Source organism: Varanus komodoensis, unplaced genomic scaffold, assembly GCF_004798865.1.
Source record: "Varanus komodoensis strain SLA01 unplaced genomic scaffold, ASM479886v1 scaffold76, whole genome shotgun sequence".
NCBI classification, from domain to species: Eukaryota; Metazoa; Chordata; class Lepidosauria; order Squamata; family Varanidae; genus Varanus; species Varanus komodoensis.
In genome coordinates this window covers 2,485,151-2,497,521 of record NW_025336429.1, presented here as the reverse complement: position 1 = coordinate 2,497,521, position 12,371 = coordinate 2,485,151, and the positions used below count along the sequence as shown (strand labels likewise).

Here is a 12,371-nt window from a genome sequence, read left to right as displayed (position 1 = left end):
ATAGTCACGTATTAGGTCTGATAAAAAGAGAAAGAACAAGATGGAAAAACGAATGCAACAGGTTCACTGGATTCAAAAAAAAAAAAAAGTGAACAAATGTTAGAGTTTTTAGAGAACTGAGCAGATGAGCAAGCAGCCATACAGTATTCACATGGGAATCTCCTGTCTGCATTCTAAAAGTGGCCATGTCTGGAAAGGCCTCACCATGTGCCTTTGCTGCAGAAGTCAGGCTTTTAATCTTTGCAGCTAAGTTTGTATAAGAAAGGACTCGAAGCCGTACAGATAAGAAAAATAGGAGCTGCACATCCATGAGGTTCCAGCACTGGATGCTGGTGAGAAATGACCACATGCAGAATGAATAATGGCATTTGAAAATCAGGCGGAGCACCACAGAGATAAGAGCTGAGCAATTGAATTCCCTCAGCTGCATTGAGTGTGTTCACTGAGTTCATTGAGCTGTGCTAACCCCTGCAACTCGGATCACTATCCCGTTTTGTTCACTGCCATACTTTTTGCTGGAGAAGAGAGTGTTGTGGAACCTCAAAAAAGCACAAGGTGGTCATATCATTATCAGAATTTTTGTTGCCCCCGAGAATGGTGCGACTCATATTTCCAATGTTTTAAAACCCATTCCTTGTTGCTCTTTTGCAAGTACGCTCTTACAATAATGTACGCGGCTATATGATATTATGATCCTGCCTGGTGAGTTAAGAGAAGTGGTGAAATGTTGCGCTGTATGTCGTTGCGAGGGCCCAGTTGCCAAGCCGCCGAATGAAAAGCATCGATAAGGGGCAAACAGCGGCCAGAGAAGATGCACTGAAGGTCAGCTGGCGGGGAGTGGAATATCTCTCAGCAACATAATCCTCTCAGATCTAAGTGTTGAACAGATCGCTCTTAGCACTGCCTACCTTATCAACAGTTCCCCGAGTCCACCCCAGAAATTGGAAATATTAACCCCCCCCCCCCCGGCCACACACACACACTTTTTGCCGTTCCTTTTTGGACTGCTTGCTGTTCCAGTCACTGCAATTCGACAGTGCTGAACCCTCCCCCCCCCCCACCACAGAAACAGACACAAATATAATCGTGAGGAAGTAAATGGAAGGGGATTTGCACTACTTTAAGGGTGGTGAAGTAAATGGGAGATCTGTGCAGCTGCAGTAAAGAAACAGTGCAAATGTGCAACACCTCTACTATTATTACATTTCTATACTGCCCACAGCCAAAGGTCTCTGGGCATTTTGCAACATTAAGTCACCCATCCAGATTTCAACCAAGCCTGACCCTACTTAGCTTCCGATATTAGGCAGGATCAGGCACTTCAGGCTATGCAGAAGTTTGTATTTACCTCTACTTACTTCTTAGTCATTAATTTGCATGCATTCCTGTGATTTTCAAAAGCTCAGAAAACTGCAGTAGTACCTACTCTGAAAAAGAGTTTTGAAAAGTGTGTGCGGGCTGTGTGTGTTAATATCTCCTTTTCTGAAGTAGCTGGAGAATGAATCAGAGAAGTGTTGAAGGATGGAAGCCACCTGAATTCTGCCATGGTGTTTCAGTATGGCTCAATGGGTGTTTTAGAAACCACAATACAAACAACAACCTGTTCTAGGATTTCTATGCTTCACCGTGGTTTCCCTGGTCATTTGAACCAAGCATCGTGGTTTCCCCAGTCTTGGTATGCAGCTACCACAGAGTCCCCTGGAAAGAAGAGGGGTTCTGTGGGAGCTAATTCAGCCGTCCAACATGGGATGGCATTTCAAGTGTGGTGGCTGATGGGATATGTGCCGACAGTGGGAGGACTGAGCAAGGAGGGTGGAAACCACACTAGCATAGGAACCATGTAATGGTCTGTTGGACACACCCGGGCCAAACAAACAAACGAACGAACAAACGTGCACCAGGGAAACCTTGCAGGGTTGCTCGTCGTGATGCGTAGCCCAACTGCTCAGAACTCGCAGTTCAGTATTTAAGTCTGAGAGAACCACGTTGCCAAGATATCTAGCCCATCTTTTGCTGCACATCATCCAGTGGCTCTCCCACCTCCATCCGTGGTCCCAACTTGTGCTATCAGGCCCCTCCTCTTTCTTACCGTTACATCTCCCCTGGTCTTTTGCCACTGTGCACAAATTAGCTGCTGGGAAACCTTGCCTTGTTCATATGCACATTGTTAAGTGTTCACTTGCAAAAGACCACCGCCCTAGCAATAATAACAATGATAGCGGTGATGACGGCTCCAGCTGCACTTTTTTGAAGCACTGAAAGAAAGGGAAGCTGCATAACAAGGGAGGAGTCTTTGGACAGTTCTCCAGCCAGTCTCAGCAAGCCGCAATAAAATTTTTCTGCTGAGTTCAGATGGCATAACAAGCCACCCCAGGGATCCACAGTCCCGAAACAACTCACAGGTTCTCTGGGAAGTTTGTTCACACACACAGCCATACTGCAGATACTACATGCTGGGTTATTGTGTCATGTGAACCAGGTTATTGTGTTTCTCTTTTAGAAAGGGTTGCTTACAATGGGAATCACATCCAGATCTATGTGTTAGCTGAGACCATATGGTTAGTGAAAAACATTTTCTGTCTGGAGCACCAAAAAGGTCAAAATTAGCTTGTCTGCAAGCTAAATTTGACCTTGTTGTCACTCCTAACCTTTTTAATTTTTTAAAAACTAATTTTTGGATTGCCCAAAAGAATACAACTCATGGGGAGTCCCGGGGGTGAAAATGGTCTCCAGAGCTGAAGTTGCCCATCTCTCATCTGTTCTTTCCTTGTGACCTGATAATTTTATAAAGGTAGTTTTCTAATTTTATTCTTAGATGAAGGGAGTATTGGTTGGCAAAGATTTAAACACTTTCTCTAAAAGTACCTGCAGAACTGAGAGATTCTACAGGTGCTTGCATGTTTCTGAACAAACGGGCACTCATTCATAGGTTGCTACACTGGACTGATAGCCTGTGTGAACCCTGATTTTTAGTAAGGTGCACAATTCCAACACAATCTCTTCCACAACTCTGAAATGTTATAAAATGCCTTCTCCTATGTGGATTTTCTGATGTGTGATAAGGTATGACAGACTAACAAATCTTTTGCCACAGTCTGAGTATTTACATATTTTTTTCTCCTATGTGGGCCTTCTGATGCCTGATTAGTACTGAACGTTGGAAGAACACCTTCCAACACACTGAGCACTTGTATGGTTTTTCTCTTGTATGAAGCCTACAATGTCTGTTGAGGCTTGATTTATCACTGAATTTCATGCTACAGTCTGAGCATTCATATGGTTTCTCTCCTGTGTGGATTCTCTGATGACCACTAAGTGCTGTGCCCTGAATGAACTCCTTGCCGCAGTCAGCACATTCGTATGGCTTTTCCCTCACATGAGTTCTCTGATGTCTCAGGAGGTGTGCACTCTGGTTAAAAGTCTTCCCACAGCCTGAACATTTATATGGCTTCTCTCCTGTGTGGCTCCTCCGATGTGTGATGAGGTTCGCAGTGCGGCTGAACCTCTTGCCACAGTCTGAGCATTTGTAGGGTTTCTCCCCTGTGTGAATTCTCTGGTGTCGGATGAGATTTGATCTGGCAAGAAAGCTTTCACTGCAGTCTGGACATTTGTATGGTTTCTCTCCTGTGTGAATTCTCTGGTGTCTATTAAAGCTTGATTTTGTACTGAAGCTTTTCCCACACATAGTGCACAAACTCCTTCCCTTTCCTTTGTGCATCCTTTGTTGGAGTGTTATTTCACAGATGGCATCTTCTTTGCCAGCAGTAGATTTTCTTCTCCACTCATCTTGCTCTGATTTATTTTGATTCACAAAGCTCTCCTCCAGCTCTGCACCACGGGTTCTTTGGGATGCCATCCCCTGTGACTCCCCATCAGGGTCATTCACCCACCCGTCATTTCCTGAAAGAGCAACAGAACCAAATTACAACACAACCCTCTACAGGGAGCACTATGTAGGCGTCCCTCTGAAGATTAGCAATGCGCCTAGTTAATCGTAAACCTAACGGTGTTCCAGAAAAGAATGCGCTCCCCAGAGAGGTCCGCCTGGCGCCGTCATTATTTGTTTTTCGGCGCCAGGCAAAGACCTTTTTATTTAAGCAGCATTTTAAATGTTAATATTATTAAATTTTATCTGGCCAGGGCGGCTTATTTTATATTGTATATTTGTATTTTATTTTAATGTATATATTTTAATGATCTAACTTATTGTTGTAAGCTGCCCCGAGGCTTTGGCGAATGGGGCGGCATAAAAATGTTTTAATAAATAAATAAAATAAATAAATAAAAGTCCAGGTTCTAATATTACTAGAAATTCAGGTCTGTACACAGCTAATAGTTCTCTTCTTACCCCCGCCATTCCATGCCCTACAATGGCTTTGATATTGATGATACGTCAGAGAACAGATCCTAGGTATCCCCCAGTTAAAAAAAAATAATTAAAATGTTTTAATACACATATATAATCTGTATGAAATCCATACAACTTTCAAAGAAGTTCATAACAATTATACATAGGCTTCAACAAAGGCAGGCCTAAAAGATCGTGCCCTGAGGTGTTTTATCTTCCACCTTTTCACCAAGGAACTGGCACCAACTGACAACAACAAGAACCAAAATTTAAAATAAATATTTAGTTAAAACAAGCTTAAAGCAAATAAATAAAAAACAAAATTAAAAAAAAACAATAAAATTAAAACCCAGCTCAAATATAAAACCCCTTTATATGCACAAGGCCTGCTTGAATAAAAATGTCTAATCCTTCAGCAAAGAGTAGCACAGATGGGGCCAACCGAACCTCCTTCAGCTAGTTTGGCCCCCTCCTTCAGTTCTGGATCCTAGGGGTAGCCACCAAGAAGGCCCTGTCTTGTTTCTCCACCAACTTTGTCTCTGGTAGTGCAGAAACCAGAGGAAGGGCCTCCCTGGAAGATTTTAAACCCGGACATGGGAGAATGAGATCTTTTGCAAAGCCTGGTCCCAAACCAAGCTATATTATCCAACTGCAGAAATAAAATCAAATTCATTCCTGCTGCCCTGAACTGAGTGCTAAACTCACTGATTTGGGAACGAGTGTTATTTTGTTGTGGGAAGGCACAATATGCTTCTAAAGTTACAAAAATACTAAAAGGAGCACTTGTAACCAATCTCTACTTAAATACCCCTGGTGAAAGATGTCCTACCACCGCCCAAGAAAGTGCACTTCCCTGTCAGAGTACAGAGCTACAAATTTTCTCCTAATTCTTAGCTGGAATCTGCTTCCCTGCCACTTCTGCCTCTACGTTTAGAGCACCAAGCCTGTTCCATCTTTGCCAGGGCACCTTCAGAGCTATTGAGGGCTGAGGCGTCTTGTTTGAAGCTTCTCTTCTCCAGGTGAAACACGCCGGTTCTTCCAACTGTTCTGAAAACACAGCCAATCCCTTACCTAGCAAGCGGGCCTCCTTTCCCCCCTCTGTCTTGATCTCTCCGATGTGCCACCTCTGAGCAGTTTCCGATGTAGCTTGTGCTGCATCTAGGAAACTCACAGCGACCTCTGGGATCGATCCCTGCACCTGTGGGAGCAGGAAACATGGATTTTCTGATTTGTAGGAGCCGTTTCTAGTCTAGCCGGTATGATTAGTATTACTACTTACATTTCTATAGCCATAACTCCCTGAGAGGTCCGCAAATATAAATAAAACAATACATTTACAACATGGTTTATCCTGCCCTTTTCCCCCATGGGAAGAACGCAAGGCCTCCTCCTCCTCCTTTCATCTTCACAACAGCCCTGTGAGGTAGGTGAAGCTGAGTCAGCAAATGGTCAAAAGGTCCCCAGTGGCTGAGCAGGGACTAGAACCTGGTTCAGCTGAGTCTCAGTCCCACACTCTTAACAACTGCACCACAGTATGATAAAATATCATATAAAACCTTTAAAAGCTTAACCCACAGGAAAAAACAGCAGCAGGGAAATATCTAAAATCATAACCTTGTATATTTCAAAACAAAACAGAACCAAAAAAACCCCGGGAAATTTTTAAAAAATCTTTCCACGGTTGCTGAAAGATGTAGGTGCCAGGCGGGCATCTCTGGGGAGGGCATGCCAGCATTCCGTGCCTGAGGTGCTACCACCAAAAGGGCCTCGTCCTTGGAGGAAACAGGAGACTGCCTTTTGCAGGACTTTCGCAGCAACTCTCACCTCCTCCCCCTGATTCCCGCTCTCCTGCCGCCTCCGTAGGAAATCCTCTGCGAGGGCCACTGCCTGGGCGGAGGTGCCTGGGCCCCTTTCCTGCACCCACTTCTGCATGTCTGGGGGCAAGATGGCCAGGAACTGCTCCAGGATTAGCACCTCCACCATCTGCTCCTTCGTCCGCTTCCCCGGCTTGAGCCACTGGTAGCAAAGTTTGTACAGCTGCTGGTAAATCTCCCGGGGTCCCTCCGCCTCTCTGTAAGAGAACTCCCGGAAAAGCCGGCGCTCTTGGTCTGCGCTGAGGACACCTTGCCTCTTTCCCTTTGCCTTCCCATAATTCCCTCTGTCTCCAGGATCCGGTAAGTCGGACACCTGCTTGGCCGGTTCCCAAAGGCCTTGTCCAAGCCGACTTGTTTGCTCTCTTCCTCCTCCTCCCACCTGGGGGCTGGTAGGCATGCCTTGCTCAATGGGGACCGATGCCTTCGTGGTCTCGCCCCACGGTACCGTTTCAGTGGGCAGTTGTGGGATTCCTGCTCCGGAGTGGGGAGACTGAGCCACCTTGAAATCTCGCCGTTGGGCCTCCAAGCTCGGTGACAACAGTGCCGCTTCCAACTCCCGTCTAATGGGTTGTGGCGGCAGCCATTCTGGAAAACGACCCAAGGTCTCCCCAGGAGCGATGTGGAAAGGTTCTCCGGTTCCCTCACTGAGTCCAGCCTCCACTCCGCCTCCTTCCGGCTCTCCTTTCTCCATATTAACTTCCTAGCTTCACACTCTGCCCTGGTCAGCGGGTGGAACTAAAGGCTTGGGCCAGGAAGGTCACCCAGCCCACCGCTGACCATGACGGCCCCGATCCCAGCTTAATTGGGTGCCTCCATCTCTTCCCAGAGAGCTGAGAGTGACATCAGAGCAAGGGACGACCCCAGAGGACCAAGAGCAGGTTCTTCCCAGCAATGCTTGGCATCAGCCACACCTGCAGGTAGCAGCTGCTGGCCTTGCTCCTGAGAACACAAACAAGAGAAGGCCAGTGCAGTGAGTAGAGTTGTGTTTATTTATTTATTTATTTATGAATGAGATTTCTATCCCGCCTATTCTCACAAAGACTCAAAGCATCAGCCTCCTCCTCCTGCTCTCAGTCTTATCCCTACAACAACAACCCTGTGAGATAGGCTAGACTGAGAGTCTGGGACTGGCCCAAAGTCACCCGGTGGGCTCCATGGGGACTCAAGTGGGGACTTGAACCCGGATCACCTCAGTCCCAGTCCTGGCATCTTAACCACTACACCTGGCTCACTATTATAAATCATTTCTTTCATTGCTTTTATTTCTATCCTAACGTTCCTCTCTCAACTGGTGCTTAAACTGGAGAATGATAAAATCCAGACTGAAAGCAATCCTAGTGCAAATAACAGAACAACAAATATATGAATGACTCAATAAAAAGCAATGATAAGAGAACTAGCAGTACCCAGCCAGTGAAAACTCAGTGCCCACCCCTTCAGCAACTAACTGGCTTAGATGCCAAAGGCTTGCCTGAATGAAAATGCATGGGGGAAAAGAGGAAGCTTCCCAGGGGAGGCTCTGCAGAGTCCTCAGTTATAGGGAGCAGCCCCGTGGTGACGTCTAGGGGACATGGGGCTTCTCCCTATAACTGATCCGCGTCTAGGGTTTTGAAAAGGGAAAGCCACCCTGGCTACACTGCAATATTTGTGGCGATGATTTGCTTCTGCGTGTCTGGCACCGGGTTCAACCAGGATGCGCTCAGGCGGCGGGGCTGGCCAAGTCCCCCTTCCTGCCCCAAGCCCCACTGCCGGGGCTGGATGGCCCAAGGGTCAGAGCCACCCGGAGGCGGCCGATGCCCGGGCCCGCCTGCGCTGCCCGCCTTGCCTTGCCTTCCCCAGCCAGAGGCACCTTCCACTCACGCGGCCCCCGAATGCAACCAGCTTCTCCCCGCAGGAAATCCAAGGCGGACCCAGCTTGGCGGGCGGGCGGGCAGGGCAGAAAGATGCCTTCGCTACGGACAGCCCCCTCTCGCCTGCATTTCCTGCCTTGCTAGGCGGGAGGGCTCTGTCCCTTTAACCGCGAGGGAACCGAGAGGCAGCGAGGGGCGGGCGGCTCGCCCGTTCTGCGCCGCTTTCGATGCCTGCGGAACGTAGGTCGTTTCTGCCTCCCGGTGCATCCCTTTGCGTCCATTGTTCTCTTTATCCGGCTGAAGGAGAGGGAGAGGGTGGATCCGGATGGAGGAAGAAGGGAAGGAAAAAAGAGGGAACCCAGCTGCGACCCCTAGGTGATTCTGAGGACTTTTCCCACGCGGGTTTGCGTGAGATAGAGTGAATCAAGTGCCAAGCGCTTGCAGCCTGCAAAACCGCCCCGGGCTTGCGGTCCGCTGCCTAGCCCCAGTTTGCAAGCCCAGCCATGAGAGATTTGGTGACATGAGAGACGAGGTCTTGTCCGTGGTGGCACCCTCGCCGCAGAATTTTCACCCAAGCGTGATGCATCTGGACCTGCTTAATTCACGTGGCTTCCTTGTAAAGGTTCCTCGGTGTTGATTTGAGGTTTGTTTTGGGTAGATATCTAAAAGTGATTGGGTAGCTTGTCTTGTTCTAGGCTCCCGTGTTAAATTCATGAAGTGATTTCTTTCATGGAAATGCAATGGTTTGTTCTGTGTTTGCATGCCGTCATGCAAGGGCCTAGCTCTAAAAAGTGGCCTAAACGTATTTAAAACAAACAGAAATAAAATTATTTAAATAAAATGAACTTTAAAAAAAAGAAAAAGAAAGCAAAATAAACCAAAATGAAATAGTAGACAACACTAGCACAGGACAGAGCTGCGTTTAGACCAGCACACTGTGTTCAAGTTTGGTTTGAATTCTTTCCCTGGCCATTAAACATCCTGCAAAATTAAACCCACACATACTTTATAAGATTGCTGTGGTAGAATAGAGGGAATTACATGCTTTCCTTTTGCCTTTGCTCCTTGGAGCAGGGTAATAGATCCCCTTCTCTCAAGCACGAGACCAAAGGACAAGTGGATCACTCTCAATCCACCCTGTTTTCCTGCCTAGCAGAGAGATATGGCTTCTTCAGAGGTCTGAACAGATCCCTTAGAGAGGGTGTCTGAAATCGGATCCACCCCAGCTGTAGAGGAATGACAGACTGTAAACCATTGATGCTGCAGGGGATCTTTGCAACTGACCTATATTCTCAATTTCAGGCATGTTTTTATTAACCATTTATTTAGAAACACAGAAACAGAGCAAGTCAGAAGGGATCTCCGGGGCCATCTAGTCTGCCCCCCCCCCCCCCCGGCTCAGTTCATGACATGCCAGAAGCAGCTAAGCAAGCATCCGCATCCTTTTCTTTTCTCACAGCAGCCCTGTCAGGGAGGCTGGCATGTGGAATGAATTGTTTCTAGCATAATTGATCCTTGTATCCTAAGGTGCACCACTCGAGGCATTCAGTTTCTATGACAATATATGTTTTTTACTTATGTTTACATGTGTTGTGTTGGTGTCTTACCGTCAAAACCGACCGTGACCATCCTGCCTGGACCGTAGGCAGGGAAACCCGAAGGCGTAAAAGCAAGACCAGATGTGAGATGGATCCATTTCACAGCCACGGTCCTGAGTTCGCAAGGGCTGAGCGGGATTGTCACGGACGAGCCATTTTGGAGGGCTTTCACTCATAGGGTGAGTGAGTCTCAGGTGGACTTCGTGGCCAGGAGCGCCTTCTTTCAGCTATGCTTAATTTACCACCTGCGGCCCTACCTGGGCAGGCAGAGCCAAGCCACAGTCACCTGCTCTCTGGTAACCTCTTGACTGGGCTACTGTAATGTGCTCTACGTGGGGCTGCCCTTGAAGACAGTCCAGAAAATTCAGCTGGTGCACAATGGGGCAGTGTGACTGCAGACACAAGCAGGAGCACTTGCCCATGTGACCCAGATGCTTTATCACCTTCGTTAGTTCCCAGTTGAGGTCTGGGCCCAATTCAAGGTGCTTGTTCTAACATATAAAGTCCTAAATGGCTTGGGACCAGAGTACCTGAAGGGTCCCTAAGATCAGGTGACGATGCTTCTGAGAAAGCCATCCACCAAAGAGGAAAGGAGGATGGCAAATAGAAGAAGGGCCTTCTCAGTGGTTGCACCCCTTCTCTGGAAAGGCCTTCTGGGGGAAGTTCGCCTGGCACCTTCATTACAATCCTTTTGGTGCCAGGCAAAAACAATCCTATTCTCCAAGCATTGTAATAATTGGTTTTAAAGATTGATTTTATGTTGTGCAGTTTTAATAGTACTGTTTTATATCATTCTTTGGTTTAATATACTAATTTAATCTATTTATATCTGACCCCTCAGCAGCATTTTGTGATTGTTACATGTTTTTATGAGAGGCTGTTTTTATTGGTATTTTTGTAATCCGTTTAGAGAGTCCTTGGGAGTAATTTTGATTGTGGAATATAAGGTGAATTAATAATAATAATAATAGGTCAGAGACAACGGCACACAACATCACTGAGGACAGAATCACAAGCCCAAGGGCCCAATCCTGGAGCCGCAATCCTGCAGTTCCCTATATGGTCACACCCCCTTTCCCAGAACTACTGTTTGACTGGTGGTTTCCCAACTTTTGTGCATTTATTTCCCCTTTCTAAGATGCCTATCCTGGGCCTGAAAAGAAAAAGCTGGCAGAAAAAGCTTTAACCTAAAATATGCCGATATCCTTGGCTCCACCCCTTTTGCTTTCAGCTCCACCCACCAGTGGATTGTGCCGCCCCCACCCCAGGCTTCTCCCAACTGGAATTTGGCCCTTGGGCTGAAAGAGACTTAGCACTCCAAGTGCAGAGGTTTTGGGCATTCCCAAAAGTTGTCTGGGATGGCCACCATTCACCAGATTTCAAGTGTTGGTTGTAACAGAGGCAAGATCCCATGTATAAAATCCTCTTGCTAGTGAAGAGTTGATCTGAAGCTAGGTGGCCATTTATTCTTTGCTTAAAAAGAAGAAAATGCTTCATTGTGGATCCTAGAAACAGGACTTTGGCCCAGAGAGGCTTATGCCATTGTATACTTAGGGCATGATCCTGCAGATCTGGTTGGACTGCAATACCCATTTGCATAGCCCATGGCCCGGTGGGCTGTGGGTGCTGGGAGCTGTGAGCCAATATATCTGGAGGACATTGGTGGGGAAGGCCATTTGAAGAACACAAAAGGGACCTCCTGGATCGGAGCCCAGGTCCATCTCATCTGGGGATGTGGGACTTCTCGGCCACGGGCTGGCTGGCTAGGGCTCACTAGCACTGTTCATCTGGTCCAAGATCTTATCTCCACTCAGATTGGAGACAAGACCTTTCCTCCTTCCCAAAGAGCGAGTGAGGCTTTCAAATGCCTTCTTTGGTGACCACAGAGGGACTTATTAAATGTTTAATTATAAGAAGAGAGGGGAGGGCTTAGCAGCTGGCAATGTGAGGTATAAACAGGAAGGGGTGCTATGGTTACCCTAGTATGGTTAATAGCCCCCCTGGACTTCTCTCTCTCCATGCTTTCCTCTAATTCCCTTTCAAAGCCATCTAAGAGCATCTGCATCTTGTGGGGGTGAGTTCCATAGGCCAGCTAGGTGCTTTTCCATAGGGAGAGGCTTTTTTTAATCCCTCTTGAACCTCCGACCAATCAGATTCATTGCATGCCGTCTCCTAGGATCGGGTAGGTGAAAGTGGGGAGGGACTCTATTCTTCTGTATTCTGTTTCTTTGCCCTTTAGTATTTCTCCTTTTCCTTTTCCGTGCATGGCTTTGGGATCGCGTTTAGAGGCGATGTAGTTCATAAACACATCGAACATCCGTTGATTTTTCCATACCGTGCAACATTTTTATAGGCTACCCTGATGTCCATTCATGCCACAAATTAATTTGCTTTAATTTTCTAAAGGCAAAAGCCCCTTTCTTGCGGGGAAGTCCCTCCAGCCTCCTAGTGATGTTCGCGGCGCTTTTGAAAAACATCCTTTCTGCCTCGGCAGGTGGGCTGCATCCCACAAAAACCATAGCCTAGAATAAATACGTGTGTCATTGAGGCACAACACTACTCTTTGTTGTTCGTGTGACACTCTAGTCCTCCAGGCTGTGCACGAGGGATTTGTTTGGATGCAAAACGGAGTACGACAGTCTTTCCTAGCTCGGTGCCCGTTCAGCTGTGTCGGACTGCAATTCCCATCATGCCCAGCCAG

General features: G+C 47.1%; 1 protein-coding gene across 1 annotated transcript; it reads right to left on the bottom strand.

Annotated features, from left to right (window-relative positions):
- Positions 1 to 2,983: 2,983 nt before the first annotated feature.
- Positions 2,984 to 6,913, bottom strand: LOC123035069 (zinc finger protein 397-like). The gene is given in 4 exon segments (XM_044452909.1): positions 2,984 to 3,117; positions 3,119 to 3,900; positions 5,420 to 5,546; positions 6,173 to 6,913. Coding segments are annotated over 4 exon segments (1,749 nt in total). The 3' UTR covers positions 2,984 to 3,018.
- Between the last annotated feature and the right edge of the window lie 5,458 nt (positions 6,914 to 12,371).